This window comes from Macaca nemestrina, chromosome 2, assembly GCF_043159975.1.
Source record: "Macaca nemestrina isolate mMacNem1 chromosome 2, mMacNem.hap1, whole genome shotgun sequence".
Classification (NCBI taxonomy): domain Eukaryota; kingdom Metazoa; phylum Chordata; class Mammalia; order Primates; family Cercopithecidae; genus Macaca; species Macaca nemestrina.
Window position 1 is genome coordinate 80,670,699 of NC_092126.1, and position 22,931 is coordinate 80,693,629.

At 38.2% G+C, this 22,931-nt stretch overlaps 1 protein-coding gene across 5 annotated transcripts in view; it reads right to left on the reverse strand.

Annotated features, from left to right (window-relative positions):
* Positions 1-12,811, reverse strand: part of LOC105466107 (golgi integral membrane protein 4) — an 85,009-nt gene extending 72,198 nt beyond the window's left edge. For 3 of the 5 annotated variants that reach the window (XM_011715059.2, XM_024788034.2, XM_011715046.2), the window contains exon 1: positions 11,985-12,300. In XM_011715059.2, the coding sequence (XP_011713361.2) occupies positions 11,985-12,171 (187 nt within the window). In that variant the 5' untranslated portion in view covers positions 12,172-12,300. Of the gene's footprint in view, positions 1-11,984 lie in introns of all 5 variants that reach the window. The other 2 variants (XM_024788035.2, XM_011715053.2) reach the window with 1 other exon arrangement.
* Positions 12,812-22,931: the final 10,120 nt, after the last annotated feature.

Genomic DNA, 22,931 nt, shown 5'->3' on the forward strand with positions numbered 1-22,931 from the left:
CACATTTAATGACCTTTCACAACATGTTCTTATATTCTACTTTTGACTTTATTAATAGCACAAAAGAATACTCATGTATTGTAATTTTTTAAATGACTTTCAAAGTAGGAGTGAATGAACAAACTGAAATTACCAGTTACAATTAATGCTTTCTTTAAATCAAAAATATCTTGCTAAGACCAGTAAAAGTATCAAAAAAAAAAAAATCTCCTGTCAAATAAAAGAAAACTTCACCAAGGACTGCAGTCTATAAAGTCAAAAGGAACACGCTGCAGTGCATTCCTATCTACTTGCCAAAGACACGGTCTGCATATTATCAATGGGTTTTGAAACTCCCCAAAGACATGATGTCTTCCACGTGGGTATTTTCCTTAATGAGCTACCAACTGGGTTTATACTTCAGAGAGTCACGTGGATTTTTAATGTTCCCAGGTCAGACGGTTTAAACACCAGGTAATTTCCTTGTGAAGCTATAATTTTAAATGCCACTTCTTGCTAATATATTTCCAATTTAATGGTAAGTCACATTTTAGAATGTAGTAAAACACTTTTACAAAAGTATTGAGTCAGATAATCCAAGAAAATGATTTAGAACAGTGGTTGGTACCCAGCAAGTGCTCAATGAATGTTAGCTTATAACAACTTTGGGAATAATGATGTTCCCAACAATGACAATAATAATATTCAGACAACTATACTTACCTTATGGTAGGCCGCTACTAAGGCATCCCAAGGATCTCCACTATCTGTAATTCACAACCTCACTAAGGCCTTCCCTTGTGCTGAATTCGGCATGTGCTGAATGTAGAGATTCAAATCTAATGAAGATAATATGGTAGAAGTGATGGGATACCACTTCCAAGATTAGGTTATTAAAACACCTTCACTTTTATCTTCAGTGCTTACACTGTTTCTCAATCTCTTGGATTTCTTGCTGACATGGTTTGGCTCTGAGTTGTAATTTCCAGTGTTGGGGGAGGGGCCTGGTGGGAGGTGACTGGATCATCGGGGTGGATTTCCCCCTTGCTGTTCTCGTGATAGTGAGTGAGTTCTCACAAGAACTGATGGTTTAAAGGTGTATGGCACCTTCCCCTTCACCCTCTCTCTCCTGCTCCATCAGAGTAAGACATGCTTGCTTCCCCTTTGCCCTCCGCCATTATTGTAGGTTTCCTGAAGCCTCCCAGCCATGCTTCCTATACAGCCTGTGGAATTGTGAGCCAATTAAGCTTCTTTTCTTTATAAACTACCCAGTCTCAGGTAGTTCTTTCTAGCAATGTGAGAACACACTAATACACTTGCCCTGGGGGTAACCAGTTATGATATTGTGACATATTCCTGCGGTAGGCCCCAGATGAGTGTGATTGGAAATGGATTTTCTAAGGCCTATCAACAACCACCTGAGTGAATTTTGAAGCAGATCCTTCAATCCCAATCAAGTTTTAAAATGACTAAACACTGATCAGCAGCTTGACAGCAACCTTGTGAGTGACCATGGCAGAGTCGCCCCGTTGAGCCGATTCCTTTCCCACAGAAGTTGTGAGATAATGTTCATTGTTCTAAGACAGTTAAGTTTTGAGATAATTTGCTATGCAACATGATAACTAATACAGATTTTGAAGTGGGGTTCTGTCATAAAAATCTAAAGGCACAAGTGGCTTTGGAACTGTGTAGTGAACCTTAAGAAAAATATTAGTGAGAATGTGCCTCGAACACACCATACACAGAATTCTGGAATTCAAGAAGGTTGATGGAAGGGCTTAAATGAAAGTGAGAAAATGTTTGTGGAAACTAAAAATTACGTAGTGGCTAAGGTTTAGCAATACCCACACTTAGATGTAGCTACATGACCAGCAGTCACTTACAGTTATATGGGAATTAAAAAAATAAAATGTGCCAGATGAACTGAGTTATCCAGTTAAGGCCATTTACCAGCAAAGTGCTGAAGGCGTCACCTGGTTTCTTCTTACTGTCTTCATAGGAAACTATGACAAGAAAGAGATACATTGAGGGAAGGACCGCTAAACAAAAAGGAGGCAGGACTTGATTAGTTACAAAAATTCTTAGCTTCTCTAGACAGCAAATAATGCTGAAATTAAGAAACAGCTTTTAAGAAAAGATCAATTCCAAGACACAACCAGAAAACAATGGTCTAAAGACAAAAGCTGAGGATGTCTTATAAAATCGGTTTCTTAAAATCTTGGAAAGATCAAAAGTGGTATCTCAGAGTACTATTTAATCAGATCACAGGACCTCCTAAGGGTTCCTCAGATCCTCATAATGAGCCTTTGGGAAATTTAAGGGCATGCATTGTCTCTCCCTGATCTTGACACAAGCCCAAAGTAGAGAAGACTTATCTCCAGGAGATATATGAATGCGGCTTTTGTCTAATGCAGAAAATTCAAAGAAGTTTCACAGGAGACCCACAAACTTTTTGAGAAGATTATATCAGCAGGATCACTGCCTATTTGGGCCAAAAGGGTTAGAAGCCCTGCTAAATTTAAAAAGGCCACGGGTCCTTAAAATTCTACTGGTAGGATGCAGGCTGGAAAAACCACTCAGCTGCAAACATATGCTACCTTTCACGAAAAAGGAAAGATGACTCAGAGTGGAACCAAGAACCAAACGGTACAGTCAAGAACCATGGAGAACTATTCCCAGGCTTTGAGACCTACTACAGGAGCACTTGCCTCAACAGATTTCAAAATTCCTATGGACAGGTGACTCCTATTTTTCTCACATTTCTGCCTTTTATTAACAGGAATATCTAGGTATTTTATGCCTGTCCTACCACTGTATGTTGGCTGTGTTGAGGGCAGGTAATTTGACTCTGGTTTCACAGATCTACAGATAAAGAGGAAGCATACGTGAAGAATTATAGTTAAAGATTGTATGGATACCTAAGGGGCCTCACCCCCACCTGGATCAAATTTGGATGGCATCTAGATTTTGAGCTGATGACCGTCTATACAGTAAAAAAAATTATTTTTCATATTTTAATAAAAGTGATGTTTGACATCAATACAATTTAACTTGTTTTATAGCATCCAAACCTCTAAATAAAATATAAAATACTTTAAAACATTTTCTGTTAAAAGATTGAGCTATTGATGCAGAAGGGCAAGGATCATAGATTTATAATATTAATATTATTTATTAATAATAAATCTCACTAACATAAAACTTGATAAACTTCTCTAAACCAAATTAATCAATTATCAACTGCCAAATTTTAATCTGTGTTTATAATATTTATTTTAGAGCATCATAGCTATTATCAAGAGAACACATAAGCAACGTCAAAGCTGTCCTAAATATCTTCATTTGCAGATTTTGTTTTCTGTTTATAACAAAGATTCCAATTAAAGGAGCCATTTTAAATGAGATGTGAACTGGAAAATGAAATGTTTGACTCTCCTAAAATGATAATTTTTTTAAATTCATGCACTCTCAAAGAAAAGTAAAAATATCATTTCAATGTTCTATAATGCCTATCCTTCAGAATGACAGCACATCTTAATTTTCTATTCACTATCATATTGTGACATTTTATATATGAAAAATAGTTAAAGCAGTATTTTTTAAAATGTCATATGGCTATAGAGAGCAATTTATTTCATGCCCATATCCCTCCAGGCTATGAGCCTACACAGTAAAGCTTATCGGTGAAGGACAATGACTGACATGTCTTCTGCATATGCACTCACGGGCCAATAAAAACAAAGAACACAAATATACCATTCAGAAATACACAGCATTGTTTAAAAATAGCAATGCCCATTTCTTCTCACAGAGAAGAGGGTCCTAGTCTACAGAGATAGCACAGGGCAGTGAAGGGATATTATCTTGTACTGGGAGTCAGAATATGTGGGCTCTCAGTTTAGCTTAAGCCACCTGGTAAGTGACTTATCCACCTTAGAATTCAGTTAACTAACTATTAAATTCAGTGTCTGTATCCAATTTGATCAGTCAATGCATTCCTAAACTTCAGACATGCAGGCACCCTCAGGCAAGTTCTTACCACACTCATGCAAAACCTGTACAGTTTTTTTGATTTTACCAAATATTCATTTAAATAAGTTTATTTTTCCTTAAAATAAACTTTAAACAGGAAACTTTTACACCACTACTTTATAAATGAAAAATCTGATTTACATAGCATTAATGATTGGCAATAGATTTAATTTAAAATTAAATACAATAATACAACAAAACAATTATTAAATTCTAGCTAAGTCTTTGGCTGCCTAACGTCTATTCTCTTTGGAAAAACAGAGAAGCACGTCTCTTGGAGAGACATTCTGGCATCAAACTGAGAATTTCTCTATTACTTGTTAAGAAAGCATTGAAAGGAAATAAGTTTTTCATTATGTGATTTACTGTTATTTCAGGTAACATCTACATGCCACATAAAATCAACTCCAGTATCAACAAAAATAATCTTTCTTACCAGCAGCAAATTTCTTGTACCCTGGAAATGCTGCATCAAATAGTACACCTGTTATTTTTTATTCTAAATTTTATCAGGAATCCCCATATGACCCACCTAACCTACTTTCTTAAAACCATTAATACTGTCATGAGAGACACTAAAATAATTTTGAGGGCAATGATGCACTATGGAAAAAGTTACATTAGAGTTCTAAGCTTAGTTTCATTAGGCTAGATCTTGACACTGGGAAGTTAATTAGCCTCTCTAAGCCTCAGATTGCTCATTCAGATTAAAGTGCTAGTGTCACAGTTAAATGACATAATGCATGTAATAAGCTTAGCATTGAATATTGAGAACCCTAGGTACTCAATAAATGTTATGGATTAAAAATAACTTAATTTCTTCAAGTAAATTTTCAAAATTCTACCAAAATAAATTCACTCCAAAGGACAGTCGCTAAAAAGAAAATATAGTTTATCATTTTTCTTTTATAATAAATCTATGCGATACATAACTTTCACTTCAAAACAAAGCTATAAAACCCATAAACCATCTACTGGCAAAAGTAGCAAAACCACTTTGTCCTTAATGATAAAAGAAGAACCCCTGGCTGTCAAAATGAAAAACAACTCTTAGTTGCTATCATGTAAGGCATTTTCAGGGTTTTTTGGCCCCAAAAACGGCTCAAAAGGGTGCAAAAGACAGACTAAGAATATCTTAAATCAAAAAGTTTCAGCCAAGTAGGGTACACAGTGAAAGGAGCCACTTTTAGGCCAGCACTAATAACACTCTTACCTACTGGATGTAGTAAAGGCTGGGCAAAAAAAAAAAAAGCCCAATGTTATTTCAGCAACAGTAGCTCTGGTCACCTTATAAATGGTAGTAGTAATATTCTCTAGGACTCACACTAGTCACTTTAGGTACACTATTTCTAATCCATACAAGTTTCCAAGTTAGACATTGTTATCCCAAATTCAAATACAAAGAGGGTGAAGTTCAGAGAGGTTACTTGCCCGCTCAAGGTCACCCTGCTGGTAAACGCCTGACTTGCACTGAAACCACATCTAATGCCCCAATCAGCTCTCCCATCACGATTTCCTGCTGCTTTTCTTTTAGGGCATAAAGGTGTGAACAAAACTCTTCCTCAGTACTTTGAAAAGTCACCAGGTGATATGTGTCCCTTTTTCTCTCCCTGCCCTCTTCTGGTTTCTCTCCAATCCTTTGCTCTTTGATTCACACCATATTTAGTCAGTATTCATTTCCCCAACTCCAATTCACTTATTCTTTCAGCCACCGTAATGTGGTCTTGTACCCCAGTCCTTTTGGAAACTGTCCTTCCTAAGATAAGAAAGAATAAAAATAAATCAAGGCAAGGCTTCCAATCTACTTGGAACTTAAACTAAAGCCTCCGAGATAACAAGCAATTATCTTACACAGCAACCAATTATTTACCTGGACACCAGTACTCTCATTAGAGTTGGCATGTTACGTATTACAGGGAAGACTAAGGTGGGCACAATGTGTGAAATCGATTATAGATTCTGTGCAAATCATATATATTCAAAAGAATGCTTCACTGAATCAAAGTTTCAAAAGGTATTTGGAAGCTTTCATCTTTTTTATTCAGGGAATGAATTTACATACAAATAAAAACTACTGAACTTTAGAGTATTTTTGTTCCATATTCTACAGAATCAAGCAAAAATGATAGTCTCTTCATTTAACTCTAAGTTGCACTTCAGTGAAGATGTCCATTTAATAGACAATGTCTAGTTCATAAGTTCTAACGTTGCACTTGAAAATTAGTACGCCTACCACACACTGCCCACACTTGTGGTCTAAATTGCTGAGGTCTATGAACCACTCTGTTGTATATATGCTTCCTCAATCATCCAAAATGCAAGCTACACCCTTCTATGCATTGCACATCAGCTAACACTATTGATCCTCATGATAACCTTTTGTAAGTACTATTATCCTGATTATTACGTATGAAGAGACTGAGTCACCGAAAGGTTAAATAACTTGCCCATGACCACACAACTAGTAAAATAAGACAGCAGGAAATCAAATTCAAGTGCTCTGACGCCTCAGCCTGCATCCACTACATCTCACTGCCCACAATATCACCATATATATGCACATTAATAGGCCAAGAATAAGTACTACATAGGTATAAACTATTTATTGAGCACCTACTATACGCCAGGCACCAGATGCTGGAGATGAAGGAATAAAAAAAAAGCCTGGTTCTGTACTGAAGGAGATGTTTCTCTCTCTCTCTCTTTTTTTTTTTTTTTTGAAAGAGTCTTGCTCTGCTGCTCAGGCTGGAGTGCAGTGGTGTGACTGGGCTCACTGCAACCTCTGTCTCCCAGGTTCAAGCAATTTTCATGCCTCAGCCTTCTGAGTAGCTGGGATTATAAGCATGTGCCACCACACCTGGCTAATTTTTGTATTTTTAGTAGAGATGAGGTTTAGCCATGTTGGCCAGGCTGGTCTCAAACTCCTGACCTCAAGTGATCCACCAGCCTCAGCCTCCCAAAGTGCTGGGATTACAGGCAAGAGCCAGGGTGCCTGGCCAACATTTCCTTTTTAAAAGTAGATTTAGGGAAGGTTGAAAGCAAAGAAATAACCAATGACAAGATGTATTCATGCTTAGGCCAGTGGGCCATCCTAAGTGTTAGAGGAGCCCAACGCAAAAAACACTAACTTAAATAACAAATGTTTGCACACCAAAAGAAACGACAGAGTAAACAGACAGCCTACAAAATAGGAAAAAATATCTGCAAAGTATCCATCTGACAAAGGGCTAATATCGAGAATCTACAAGGAACACAAGCAGCTTGACAAGAAAAATAAAATTAAAAACTGGGCAGAGGGCATGAAAAGACATTTTTAATAGGAAGCTAGACAAGAAGACAACAAACAGAAAAAAATGCTCAACATCACTAAGTATGAGAGAAACGCAAATTAAAATCACAATGAGATACCATCTTACACTAGTCAGAATGGCTTTTATTAAAAAGTCAAAAAACAACAAATGTTGGCAAAGATGCAAAGAAACGGGAATGCTTATACACTGTTGGTGGGAATGTAAATTAGTACAACCTTTCTGGAAAACAGTATCAGGATTTCTCAAAGAACTAAAAATAGAGCTACCATTCAGTCCAGCAATCCCAATACTAGGTATATACCCAAAGGGATATAAATAATTATACAAAAAAGATACCTGCACTTGTATGTTTATTGCAGCACTATTCACAATAGCAAAGATATGGCATCAACCTAAGCGTCCATCAACAGAGAACTGGTAAAGAAAATGTGGTATATATACACCATGGAATACTACTCAGCCGTAACAAGGAATAAGTCATATCTTTTGTAGCAACATGGATGGACCTGGAGGCCATTATCTTAAGGGAAATAACTCAGAAAAAGAAAAGTCGAAGACAGCATGTTTTCATTTACAAGTAGGAGCTATACAATGAGCATACATGGACATAGAGAGTGGAACTGGAGACTACAAAAGGTGGGAGGCTAGCAGGGGGGTGAGAGTTGGAAATTTTCCTGTGGGGTAAACATGTTCATTCTTTGGGTGCACTGAAAGCCCAGACTTCACCACAACTCAATATATGCATGTAAGAAATCCACACTTGTAACTCTGCACTTCTACGGGTCCACATTTGTGACCTTTTTTAAAATTTTAAATAGTTGTAACATATTCATCTGGAATAGGAACATATAAACCTTACAAAAACTTTTTCTTCATGGTTTCTCCTTATCCCTGTAAGTCCAAAAGCATTGCAATACTGTGTTTTAGGAATGTCGGGCTCTTTGCCTCTATGCTAAAAGCCTTTTGTAAAAATTTAAATAGTTATATCTCTCTCCCAGATCTTACAGCACATAATTATTACCTTAGCAGTCACACCCTCTCCTAATCTGATAAGATCCAGAACACAGTTAATCAGTAACCCTAGTCCAAGTTTAAATTGTCAAGGAAGGTCCTTTCTTCTGAGTAAGGTACACTGGATGTCTGCATATTCCTGGATGTTCATTTAAGGTACAATAAAAGAAGGTGGTTAGCTACATAAACAAATTCGGCCAATTTCAAAATTTTTACTCATGACAAACCTGGCAAGAGAAGAAGGGATAAAACAGCTTACCTCAAAAGGGATTCTGATAACAGTTAACTTTTAATGAGCAGTACCTACTATATGCCAAGTACATTCTAAGAGCTCTACAGTCTATCACCTTCATTAATCCTCACAATACCTCTATAAAATAGGTTATTCTAATCTCCATTTTATAAATAAGAAAAACGTGGAGGTTCACACAAAAGGTTTTAGAAGTAGAATTTGAATTACAGTCTAGAAGCCAATCTGCTTTAAATCACATGCTCAGATAAAAAAATTCAAGTGTCTCTGGGGTCAAACAAGTAAAGTAAATGCACGGAGTGGCTCAGTTTTAAGATTATAGAGGTGTGGCTCTCAACCTTGGCTGCACACAGGAATCACCAGGGGAGCTTTAAAGACTATTGAAGCCTGGGTTCCACCCCCCATAGACTGTTATTTAATTGGTCTGGGAGCCACCAGGTGATACTAATGGGCAGTCTAGACTGAGAAACACTGCTTATAGATACAGACAGTGGAGCATGGCTCACTTGAAAGCAGTTTAAAAAAATTAAAGGTTATATAAACACCGTGCTGTCCAAAGATTGTTATTACCTTTGCCACCAGTATGTGACCTCTGCCCTACTCCTCAGCATAATTAAGGTACCCGTATGGGAGATAAATAGATGGCTGATTGCTAAGAGGGAGAGATAAACAGGCAGATATAGATATTTTTATAGTGGAAGGGGTTTGCCTAGTGTTTGACCTTTCTGCATGCCATCCCCGCCATCTTCTATTTATGGGGCTCTTCTATAATAAAACTTGTAACTTGGGGTTACAAGTAACACACTTTCAAAGGAATCTATGAAGTATAATGTATTCTTAAATTGAAGGTGACCTAAATATGCTCACTTAACAAATGCACATCACCAGGTTATAGGACCAAACTACTGAAATTTTGAGTCATTTCTAAAAAGACCACTCTTCGTAAAGTAATTAATTCTGATCTGAATCCAAGGCAGGTCATGCAATCCCACCTAACTAAACAAGTATTAAGACTGGAGAGCCTGATGTCCTAAAAGCCCATCTATGCAGGTGGCACACGGTGCTGTTGAGTAAAATGTCATTTGTCTTGGAAAAGGGAAGCAAAAGTTGCATACCATCAGAAAATGTTCATTGAATGGCCTACACATGCGAAATCCAAAATAAATGCTACAGAAGTCAAAAGTGAATCCACAAAAAACAAAAACAAACAAAAAAACTGTAGCCTGCTTGTGAAAAAATTCTTAATGCATAATCATACTGCAAGTTTTGCAGCACCATAATTAAAGAGGAAATGACAAAAAAATAAATTAAGAAATGAACTTTGAAGCCATTTATTCAAATTAGGTAGAACATTTCCATCTGCTGCAAAACAAAAGTTGTACATTTTAATGATCCTGTATTATCATTTACCACCTCTTTTCCCCACTACCACCACCACCACCAAAAAAAGAAAGGGCAAATTAGAACAGAAATTTCTAAAATTTCAAAATGAAATACTGCAAATAAAGGCCATTATTCAGAAATCAGGGCCTTAGTCAACAATGTCCATCATAGGCCGTTGAGGCAAAGGAGCTACTTGAACAAAATATTTTCTTGTTGTTTTATTTGGCTTTCAAAAAGCAAAGACACAGAAGCAAAGTCTCAGAAAGACAAAAGTGCCTGGGATGAACTTACTCACCACAGTTTCAAATAATTTTTGTTTGTTGTTTGAATAAACACGCATTGATTCCCCTAATGAGTGTCAGGCACAGTGTGGTGCTGGGGAGGTAATGGTGAAAATGACAGCCTTTGCCCTCTTGGGACTCCTAAGAGACCAAGGCACACACAACCTCATATAATCCACCATACATGGCCCTTCCAGCCATGTTTACGAAAATCCAGTACTGTTGTACTATTAGACAGCAAATTTTTCCCTTGGTCTAACATCATGGAACTTCACAGGGAAGCCTCTGATATCTTCTAAATAAATAAGTAAACAAATATCCATATTCTCATACCAACAATAACTCATGGGTAAATTTCAATGAGTTTAAAGAAATGTTTTTGAACCTAAGAGTGTATCAAAACGGGTTTTACTTTTGAACCAAACCCAGCCATGTATTTTCATTGCCTGTGGCTATGCAGCCTCAGTAAGCTAAAAATACTTTTCTTTCTTCTAAGCTGGGAAGAGCAAGTAAGTTCAAGCAATCAGATGCGTATCATTTTCTCTCATCTTAAATTTTTTACTAGAAAACACTTAGAATAACTGAAGCAAGGAAGAAGCATCTGTTTTATATCTGCACACACATACACAGAAACATTCCTCTAGCTTGCATCTATCTACCTAGCAATATTAAATAAGCTATATTTGCATCATCAGCAAAGGCTGCCAACATTTCACTACTTACAGCTATTCATTATTTTTTGGTTGGGGAGAAAGTTGCATAAGTATTGAAAACTAACCACAAGTAAAAGCTTGCAAAAAAAAAAAAAATATATGTATAGGATACATCCTTAACAAGACGACATGGTGCCGACTTTGAGGTAATGTTTCTGAATTTACATTAAAAATAAATTATGTTTGTGAAAATTACATTAAATCAGATTCTAAAATAGAAGGACACAAACTTTAAGTTCTTCTACAGGTCTTGCTCAAGTTGGGTTTGCTGTGCATGGCAAAGTGAAAACCTGTTTCTCCTCTGACTTCCCGAGCTAACTGTAAAATACATACATGCAGCTCTGTGATAAAGTAAAAGCTACTGAGGAAGACAAGCAAATTTTTTTTGAAAGAAACTACTGCAGGATGGTGAATGGTATATAGTGTGGACTTTTCCCACACATCCAGCATCTCTGAAAACATCCTATTAAATTAAAAGAATAAGAAATAAGAAACTAGCGGGTCCAGATCTAGGTTGCATTCGACTGGGCCATGACTTTAATGAAGCTGCTGGATCATGACTTAATTTTCCCTTGAAAAACAAAACAGTGTGAGAAATCTCTGCCAAACTCTCCATGTTTTAAGCAACTGGCAAAGTCAACAAGAAAGCAAATACCTAGAATCGACGGAACAACGCTCCTTAGAGCAGGGCTGGCAGAAGCGGCGGAGGGCTCCTAGTTTCGCTGGGCCTTTGACAAGCCCTCGGGTAAAGGACTCTCTGCACCCGCCCACCAAACGCCCAGCGGGACGATGGGCTGGTGCTACCAAGTTCAAACCTAACCGCTGGGAGGAAGAAGCGGGAGGGTGAGAATGTCATCTCCCCTGACACTCTGGGGCCGGCAGTCCTGAAAAGCTCTTCTCTGACGTCCGTGAAGGTCAGAGGTGGCAACCACAGTGCCAAGAGCTCCCCAAAGCCACTTTTCCTGCCCGGGTGGAGGCGCGGGGCAAAGTTGGCCACCGACTGCGCGCGTCCCGTTAGCCGTACCTTGTAACTGGGCGGAGAGGGACTCCTGGTGCTGCTGGTACTTTAGCGCCACCGCCTCGGCTTTCCGCAGCTGCGTCTGCAGCTCGTAGTAGAGCATCGCGCCGTAGAGAAAGCCGAACACCACGGTCAGCAGTAGCAGCGTCTGGAAAATCCGCTTCTGCTTTCGGGAGCACATCCCGTTTCCCATAGTCCCGCCTGGACCCAACGCCGCGGCCGCCCCCGCCGTCTCCTCCCCTTGGTCCGAGCGAGCGTCTCAGCAGCGGCCGCCGCAGGAGGTGGCCAGACGCAGCATGAGGAGGAGATGCCAGACACAAAAGCCGGCCCGTAGGGGAAGTGGCGCCCGCTCAGCCCCCGCGCGTCGCGGGGCGCGCAGCCATCGACGCCGCCCGGGCAGCTGCAGCCAAACTTCTGCGACGCTCGTTCTCCGCGAATGCCCGGGGCCGGGAGGGGGCCCTCCGCATACTTCAGAGCCGGCTGCCTTCGCGCCTGTCCCCAGATGCCTCCTGCCGTTTTTCCTCCTTCCCACTTTTTGGCCCCGCTGCCCCCGGGCAGCTCTTGGAGTCCCGCCCTGGCAGCTCCCCGCCCCCTCGCGGCGGCTTCCACTGCACGACTTTGTTGCCACCTAAGGGAGGGGGTGCGCGCCCAACAAAGGGACCATGACTCCGGGCCGCGCCCCGGCGCGGCCTGCCCAATGGGTGGAAGGGTGGGGGCCAGCTGCCTCGGCTGGTTTTGGGGACGGCAGAGCGGTGTCACTGACGGGTCGGCTGGAGCCTCTGCCGCGCCGCCACCTCCCGCCCAACTTACGTGTCACCCACGGCCCCGCTATTCTGGCCAACGGGATTCCGGGAGGAAGTCCCACTCGGGCTCCTTGCTCATTGGGCCCGTCCGAGCTGCCGCTCCCTCCCTTCGGGAAGGCAGTGCCGGGCTCTATTGGACGCCCGCTTTGTCCGTCCGACCCCAGGGCCGCGCCTTCCCTCCCAGTGCCGGGGCAGGAGAGGGGCTCTTTGGGCAGCGCTGCCGCCTGGCGCCGGGGTGCGCCCACGTGGAGTCGGAGAGGGTGGGAAGAGGCAGGCGGAAGGGCGGGGAGCTTTGGGTGGGCGGGGTACTTGTCCGGGCCTGAGTCTGGGTGAGGTTCGGTGAACACGTGTGTGTGTGTGTGTGTGTACGTGTGTATTTGAGTATGTGTGTTTGTGATCCAGTTCTCGGAACGCACGTGGAGAGCGTAGTAAAATGTATGTATGAACGAAAGAATGGATGGCAGTAACTGTGTGAACTCTGCTGAATACAGTTTCTTTCCCTGTCCAATAAACAGATGCGGCAGACACATGGGATAGCTACATAGCACAATCCCGGTAGTCAAACCAGAGATGCTGTGTCGACTGCCTTACCCCATCCAGTGTATTAGCCTAGATGTGTGTGTGCCCACAGATGGCCCGGCAGGAGTCGGGAGACTTGAAGCACGCTAGACTTAATGTTCAGTTGTCCACGTGGTCTGGGGAAATCAGCTTGCCATTGGCAGAAAGGAAAGAAATGATCTCACATTTCTCCTCTAGCTGCAAATAGAATACTTTAAAAACAAATCGTACAGACTGAAATGAGTATCCATTCATTTTGTCATATATATTTGTTTTATTGGTGGCAAAACACATCAGTTACATTTCTAAATTACATTTTAAAGGGCAACAAAGGTTCCCTATGTAAAAACTAGTACAGCACAGGAAAGGTAATAACCACAAACCTCTTCGAAGAAATGTATACTGCATTTATTTTTTCTGTGTACCTGAGGGGAAAAATTAAGGTTATGCAGAAATGATAATGTTTGTTTCTGCTGTTGATCTGAATTCTAAGAAAAGTAAATTTTATCTGTCTCAATAGTGTGGTGTAATTTATGATACACTGCATAATTTTTATATTCTAACTGGACTTTGGTCGTTACCATTGCTAATGGGCGTGAGTGCTCAAAATGGGGGTAAATCTCTTTAGCTAAATTCAACAGAAAGACAGTTCCTGGTGCAAAAGTTTTTTTAGGTGGACTATGAAATTATAGGTTGCTAAAGCCATAAAATAAACTGAATTTATAATGATGCTAGTCTGTGGCATTTATACCACTGTAAAAATAAAGTGTGTCTTGCATGTGCTTTTCCTTAATAAATAATAACTTGCATTATATTATTCAAAATACTTTCGTGTACAGATACACTGACTCACTGATCACCGCCAGGGTGTCAGACTTTCATGTTGGTAAAGAAGCCAAAGTTTATCAAAGTGACTATGATAGCTCTAGGACCTTTTAGGTCTTGCATAAAGTTAGTTACTCAGCAAGATTAGAATCCAGATCCAAATCCTGCTCTCTGTCTTTTTCTTCAATAGAAACAATGTTCTCATTCTATTATACACGTTACAGTCAGAAACTGTATCTCCATTAACATGAGAATCTGATTGTAAAAGAAAACAATCTAAAGGAGTTTGGGAGTTTTGTTGTGTAAATACTACATAATCTTGCTTATTATTAAATCTACCACTTTAAATTCCTCTTTTCTAGTTTGACTCTCAGAAATTAAGATTGGATAATTACTGGAATCCCTTTAAAATTCCTCATAACTAAACATTCCTTACTGTTATCAGAGTACTTTGTTAAACAAACTCTTCCTCCAAAAACACTATCCAAATTTAGACCGGGCATGGTGGCTCACTCATAATTCCAGCACTTTTGGGAGGTTAAGGAGAACAGATGGCTTAAGTTTGAGAGTTCGAGACCAGCCGGGGCAACACAGCAAAACCCCGCCTCTACAAAAAATATATATATACATAAAAATGTAGCTGGGCATGGTGAAGTTCACCTATAGTCCCAGCTACTCCAGAAACTGAGTTGGGAGTATCCCTTGAGCCTGGGAGGTACAGGTTGCAGTGAGCCAAGATCACATCACTGCACTCCAGCCGGGGTGACAGAGGTGAGACTCTGTCTCAAAATAAATAAATATATAAATAAATAAAGTTTATGGCAACAATCTTGCCCCATATTTGAAAAGAAAATTATCCTAGCCACAAAAGAAAAAGAAGTTGTTGGAAAATCATTGCTCATATATTACACAATATGTATTTTAGAATCTTTGGAAAATTCTTATGTTTCCTGAATGTATGATTCATCTTAAACTTCTGATTCCTTTGCATGTGATTCCAGACTCCAACGATATTCTTTGCCAATGATATTCTTTGCCTATTCTTTGCCTGTAGAGTCAGCTGCTGGCTGACTCTACAGAACATAATAAATGCAGGCCATAAAACACAACTCAATATTTTAGTCATAAAATTTGAAAGAGCAAAAAGTATTACCTGAACTTATCCATTATTTCAAATTCGAGAAGGGTATGTAGAAGTACATAAAATCACTAATGGTGGTATTTTTATAATATTACATTTCCAAGGTCAAGTATACTGCTAGTTTTCTGAAAATATCAGTATAGAACTTTTGAACAGCCAACATGAGGAAGCTATCCAAGGCCTATAAATTGAATTTACATAACATTGCCTTTGGGTAGCAATTGTAACATATGAGCTGTTTATACTGGTCTTGGAAGGTGTGTTGTTTATTCTATTTTTGCTTCTTTGTTATTTTAAAAATAGTATATATAATTATATTTCTATATTCCATATATTTAACAATATATTAAATTTTAAATTGTAAACCCTGAAGAATTTTGCTGATTTAGTATTTTATTTCTAAGGCAGGAAGAAATTAACTGAAAGATACTCCAAGTCTTACATTTGAGAAGGGCAAAGATAACATTTGAGAATATTAATTCTCTCTAACTTAAGAGAATTTGTCATTTTAATCAAATTTGTTCATTTTCAAAATAAGGAAAGGAAAAAATATAAAGTTGAGAGAGACAGCTGACGTATAATTTCTAAAAGTAAGATTTTAAATTAATAATATTTAGGATCCTAGAGTAAATAATTTCTATTGCCTAAATCTTTTATTTAAATTTCTTTACTATAAGTGGAACTCAATATTTTGTAATTTGTAGGAGAAATCACCACCTAAGAAAAGGTGATGAATATTAAACAAAATTTAAAATAGCTTTTCAGTATTAATAAACTAATTTTAACCTTTTCATCTGACAATTACAGAAGTTATTTATCCTGTAAAACAATCTTCACTCTATTATGTCTTCACCTTTTTACCAGTTCATCAGTTTGCTGTCCCCTAATGAATACACTTGCCTTGCTGCTTGCCACCTTTACCTGAGCTGTTTTGAGAGGTAAAGAAAGTTACATTGAAAGTATTATGTCTTTTTGAACATTTTGTGAGAGATGTTTTGAGACACCTTTTTCATAGGATTTTGATAATGCCCTAGTTGTAATTGTTAGAAGATTAACAAACTAAAAAATAAGTCTGGCCAGGCGTGGTAGGTCACGCCTGTAATCCCAGCACTTTGGGAGGCTGAGGTGGGCGGATCACGAGGTCAGGAGATCAAGACCATCCTGGCTAACACGGTGAAACCCGTTCTCTACTAAAAATACAAAAAACTAGCCGGGCTCAGTGTCGGGCACCCGTAGTCCCAGCTACTCTGGAGGCTGAGGCAGGAGAATGGCGTGAACCCAGGAGGTGGAGCTTGCAGTGAGCTGAGACCTCACCACTGCACTCCAGCCTGGGCGACAGAACGAGACTCTGTCTCAAAAAAAAAAAAAAAAAAAAAAGTAGATCTGTGGCTAAATGCATAACTGAGTAACTGAACCCCACTCAATGTATCTTTGTGCCTGGCTTTCGTCTGTCACTAAGTTGCCACCTTTGTAATTTTCAACTATGTCCGAAGAGGAGGGCAGAGGAGAAAGTAGATGATTAGCTCTTATTTGTAAAAATGCTTTTCAGTGAAAGAAACCTTACCATCAATATCACTAAGAAATACCTTTGGAGGCCAGGTGCGGTGGCTCACGCCTGTAATCCCAGCGCTTTGGGAGGCTGAGGTGGGCAGATCACAAGGTCAAGAGATTGAGACCATCCTGGCCAACATGGTGAAACCCCATCTCTACTAAAAATACAAAAATTAGCTGGGCGTGGTGGCGTGTGCCTGTAGTCCCAAGCTGTTCAGGAGGCTGAGGCAGGAGAATCGCTTGAACCCAGGAGGCGGAGGTTGCAGTGAGTCGAGATTGTGCCTCTGCACTCCAGCCTCACCACAGAGCGAGACTCCGTCTCAAAAAAATAAATAAATAAAATAAAATAAAAATAAATAAATACCTTTTGAACACAGACTACTAATAATGTACGTGATTTAGAAGTCCCTATTTGCCACAGAATGTGTAGCTAGTCTAAAGGAAGAGGAACTATCATTTCAAACCTCTAACAACATTCTAAAGCAGGATATCTAGCCAACCTTAAATTTTTCCAAATTCTAAGGCAGTACACGAAATCATTATGAATGTGTTGCTTAATGTTTGTTACAGCTAGCATATAATAAGCTAACTACCACATTGTTTTTTTTCAGTTTAATTTCACAGGATGTTAGAAAGAATGGAAAAGGAGCATATATGAGCCTCAGAAGTGAACTTCCTAAATCTTCCAATGGCTTATCCAACTTCTCACCAACTCACTGCCTTTAGTAGTCAAAGACTTTAGATAAGCAGAGAGACCACAGAAAAGATCAGTGGCCAGGAAAATGTGACATTTTTAATGTCCTCTCTCCCAAAATATTATAGTTTATTGGATTTATTTTTATGAAAGCTATACTTGGTTTACTCATGACCATTTTATAAAATTGGCATTACAATTTTAATATGATATACCATATAGTAATTTTTTAATTGCGATGAGGGTGGCTGGTCATATTTATAAAGTATCCAATGCCAAGTCCTGGGTCAGAAATTCAGCATTTAATTTTAGAATTATTCCTAAGGGAAATAATAATCTGCTTCATAACGTTATTTAAACTATACTTTTCAGGAATATTTTGAGTCAAAACAAAATGACTACCAATAGTTTCAGGTAGAAATAAAGTGGAACAAATTTTCAAACAAAATGTAAGAAGAATTGAGTTATCACAGCATTGAATTCTGCCCAAATTAAAATTGTGAAATAGAAACATTAGTCTTGGATCACTCTTGCTCTTTTTCATTCTGCTCTCTAGTTCAACTCTTGAACTCCTGGCATTCAATATTTTAGTTATCCCCCTTGGTTTTCCAGAATCTTAGACTATGACTATGCCCTTCTCTCCCAACCTCCCGTTCCTCACCCACTCACATACACACACTTGGACTTGCCTTCTTCAAGACAAAGTAGCCTAATCTAAAATGACTCTTCCTTTCCTTTGACTAGCTGCTTAATCAGAGGAAAGAAAACCCGATATGTTAACTAACAGGAAGATATTAAAACTGAATTACTAACTTAGTATTCTACCCAACAATTTTGAGAGAAACTGTTAAATGAAAAGACTGAACCCCAATGGCATAATTCTAGACTGCCTCCAGAGCAGATGAGTGACAATTGTGGCTTGACTTTTTGCTAGTTTGTCCCTGATTCTCCTGCCCAATTCTAACCAACCTTAGAAGAATTTAGATGACTCAAGATGTGTAGCGTCAAGGCACAAATCCCACTGAAGTTACAAACGATCTGGAAGGTCAAGAGTAAGTAACTGTTAGGACCATTAATTCTTGCATATGTAAAATGGAAAGGATAACCATAGTTCTCCTGCAAAATTCAGAGAAAATTGCTTAAGAAATTAACCCACAACACTTGAGAAGCAAAACTTCACACTTTACGTAAAACTCAGTGCCGTAGTGGTTCTTGTCATTGTCCACCTAAAATGAATTGGACCATTTGCTTACCTTCAGAAAGTTTCAAACCTTTCAGAAAAACTACCATTTACTTTTTAAAATTAAACTTCAGCCACCCAGTTTAAAATGATCATTTTCCAATTATACTTGTCAAGTGAGCTTCTTTAGTTGCTGAGAAGGGATAAGAAATTTTCTTGTGACACATTCATTCAAGACTGGCTTCTAATTCTTGGGTTATAATTGATAACTAATTTTTAAATACACTTTAAATCTCAACATATTTTAAAATAGTTACTGTGTGCAAGGCACAGTGCAAGGACAGAGTGCAAGATGGGTGATGTAGTGATGAATAAATGAGGGATCCTCATTTCAAAGAGCTTGCAGACTTTGTATTTATTTGTTTAAAGACTATATTGAAGCTCTGGTTGGAAATTTAATTGCTCAGGGAAAGAGCAGAACAGGAAAAGAATAGGCCTAAGGATGCAGTCAAGATATTCCTAGAGAAGACGGCCTCTTGAGGCAATTAAGACAAGTGGTTGGTTAATCAGTGAAGTCAGTTAAAGTCAAAGAGTATAAAAGTGATGCGAAGACACCTTAAAACATATAAATGGACCATATGCAGTGGCTTATGCCTATAATCCCAGCACTTCGCGAGGCCAAAGCGGGCAGATTGCTTGAGCTCAGGAGTTGGAGACCAGCCTGAGCAACATTGCAAAACCCTATATCTACAAAAAACTACAAAAGTTAGTCAGGCATTGTGGTTCATGGCTGTAATCCCAGCTACTTAGAACAATGAGACAGGAGGATCACTTGAACCAGGGAGGTCCAGGCTGCAGTGAGCCATGATGGTGCCACTGCCCTTCAGCCTGGGTGACAGAGCGAGACCCTGTCTCAAAATAAATAAATCCGAATAAAAATAATAAAGAATAAAATAAGAAACATATTAATGTACTTTCACTGAATTCTCTTTTAATGTGGGACCAAAGCTTCCGCTTTATGTGTGGACCTGTTGTTAGTTAGAGCTTAGGTTTGTCTTGTAGCCATAGAACACCACTCACAGTTTCCAGCTTCGGCTTCATTGAGTGGTGGATGGTAAGGTAATCTCAATGTAAAATACATCTAAATGTAAAGAATTTTTTTTTTTCTTGGTCTTGGTGTTCACCTAATTTGACTGCAATTTTTCTTTAAGCTATTAGCCATCATGGAACTTTTCCAAATCATTCAGCTTAATTTTCATGGAAATAACTCATATTTTAGCCTGACATTTCTTAGTTTGCATAATATTTGATTAAACTGCATAATTAAAACAGCAAGAACAATTGCATGAACAGTCTTAGAATAAACCACTTGGCTCTGCTAAGCACACAGCTCAATTGACATGTACATACCTATTCGAGATTAGCTTACGTGCCAGGAGCCTTCAGCCCTGAAATCTGGAGGGGAAGGACAGGGAGGCTTCTGATGATCTGCTTGACAGAGAAGAGGAGAGCCTCCTCTAATCCAGTGAGTTGCATAAGTAACATTAATTGCTTCTACTATACATTCAAATGACTAGAAAGGTAAAACAAGGAATTGTTGGTGAAGAACCGTTATGTGAGAAAAGTGACCAGGAAACCAACGGAATCCAGAAGAGATTTCTTCAAGAGAGGAGAATGTTACTGATAGGACTACTGAGAAGGTGAGTAAAATAAAGCCAAATAGGCCATAACAGAGTAGGGATGAGGTAGAAAATTGCAAGAGTATGGCAGATAATGGGTAAAAGTAAATATGAAAAGAGGTGTGGTAAGTGTGAACTTTGGTGGTAATATGTTTGGCTGAGAAGGGAGATAAAATTGGGTGTAGCTTCAGTAGAGGAAACCAGGTTAAAATAAAGTTTGCTTTTTGGTTTTGAGTCTTGGCTTCATTTGATTTTTGGTTTGTGGCTTGTTTGGATAGCATATACTTAGCAGTGTTTGGAAAGGAACTGGTGGAGAGGGATAGGTTAAAGATGTGAAGTGCTATATTTAAGAATAGATTCTAGGAGCAAAGAAGGATCTGCCTCAGTCATTAGAATGTATGGACCATTATTTCTTATGGCAATATCCTATCATACAGTAGTTCATTTTCCATATTAAAGGCTCAATAAATTATTAAACAAATGATCTGAAGAGTTACTAAAAAGAAGGAATTTGAACAGATTGCCTAGATAAGTGAACAAGAAATTTGTTTGAGGGCCTAAGGTCTTGTGTGCTTGTATTAATTTACTTTGATTAAAATGGGGTACATTCAAAAAATGGGCATGAGTTTATGATAATATCCCCAATAAAGAATCTGCAAGACAATACCTATGCATAATATTTAAGAAGAGAAACTATTTCTTCTTTGAAAAGAGTAATTGGTCCATTAAAATTCTTTTTATGCTAATTGTTAGATATGATGCTTACTAAGTAGTTTATGACATATGCAAATATTTCATAATGTTAAATGGATATAGAATGTAAAGTGGTATAAACAATATAACTACAAGAATGTTAAAATATTTATAGAAAATCTTTTATTATATCTTACTACTTTTAGGTAATTAGATGAAGAGAGGAAAAAAGGTATTTTTAATAACCCATGATAATCAATTTATTCTCTTCAGGATAATGATGCTTTTTACTCATTTGCAGTCTTTAACATTGTTGAGCATATCTATGATCATAAGCTCTGTTTTCTAAGAGGAGTGAGTTGATATCACACCATATCAAAGGAGGGCAAGATTCCCAGCTCTGGAACTGCCATTGCACACATTTCTCTCATCCTCTTTCTCCTCCATCTTCAGTAATCAATTAAGTACACTTTCTAGTTGATCTCAGATGTGACTAGCATGATGTGCTGTATTTGTATTTATTTTTGTTTGAGAAATTTAAAAAGCTTCACAAACAACATCTAATAAATCTCTTTAAAACACTTTAAAAAATAGGCATCTCAACATTTATTTTACTAATCATGTCTAGCACTGTGCCTAGTACATAGTAAACACTGAATAAATTTTTACTGAGTAAGTGAATCAACTTGGCACACAAGATGGAATCTATTTTCCACTCCTGCCATATGTCAAAATAAAAAGCAGAGGAATTCATAAGATAAACGTTAGAAAGAGAGTTAAGAAAAAAAGATCTAGAGGAAAATGTAGGATAACATTTTTCTGATTTAAAATGTAGTGCAACTTTCTAAGTAGAGAAGCATTAGAAAAAATGGCAACAGAAAACAAACAGATTAGACTACTTGAAAATTAAACTGTTGAATTTCAAACAATACTGAAAAATTTAAAAGCGAACACATAGGGAAATATTTATACACATTAAATAGATTGCATAAATTACAACTTTAAATAAATTTGTGTACATTGTTGAAAACACTAAGATAAAGAATTACAAAGTTCATAAACAGATAATTCATAAAGTAGAAACAACTGAAAACTATGTAAGAAAGTTTTCAGTCTCATTAGCAATTAAAGAAATGGAAACACTACTAATAATCTTTTATCACTAATAAAATTAGCAAAATGTTTAAAAAGTTTATATTAAAAATAACTCAATATGGTAAAAAATTTTAAAAGATATGCAGAAAAGAGAACTATAGATTGATACACATTTTCTGGAAAGCAAATTGGCAATACGATCAAGAACCATAAAATATTCATTCAGTCTCTTATTTAGTAATTTCCCTTCTAGGAATCTATACATAGAAAGTAATCTGGATCTCAGAGAAACATTTTTCATGCAAAGATTATCATTACAAATCTAGTTATTGTAGGAAAAATAAATAGAAACAACCTAAAGGTTGAACTGTTGAAGAAAAGTTATAAAGAGTAGAATATTAACTGGCAATTTCAACTGGTTATTCTAGTGTGGGATCCTGAGAAATGGACAAAAGAAATGATTAATGTGAAAGAGGATTATTAAGAGGAATTCCTATTTTAAAAAACAATAAGGTGGTGGGAGGGATGGCAAACAAACAAAATCCCTTAGAAAGTAACTTTTGCTCAATCTCTCAGAAGAGCTGTAGAGAAAGTATAGATCATACCTCAGAGTTGGTCCCATTAGGAGCAAGGAAGCTGCAGTATTTATGTTCTTGTTCCTTGAAGTCATTGATTAAGGGATAGGGCAAACGGAGTAAATTCCCAGAAACTTCCCTGCCGTTTATGTGGAAACA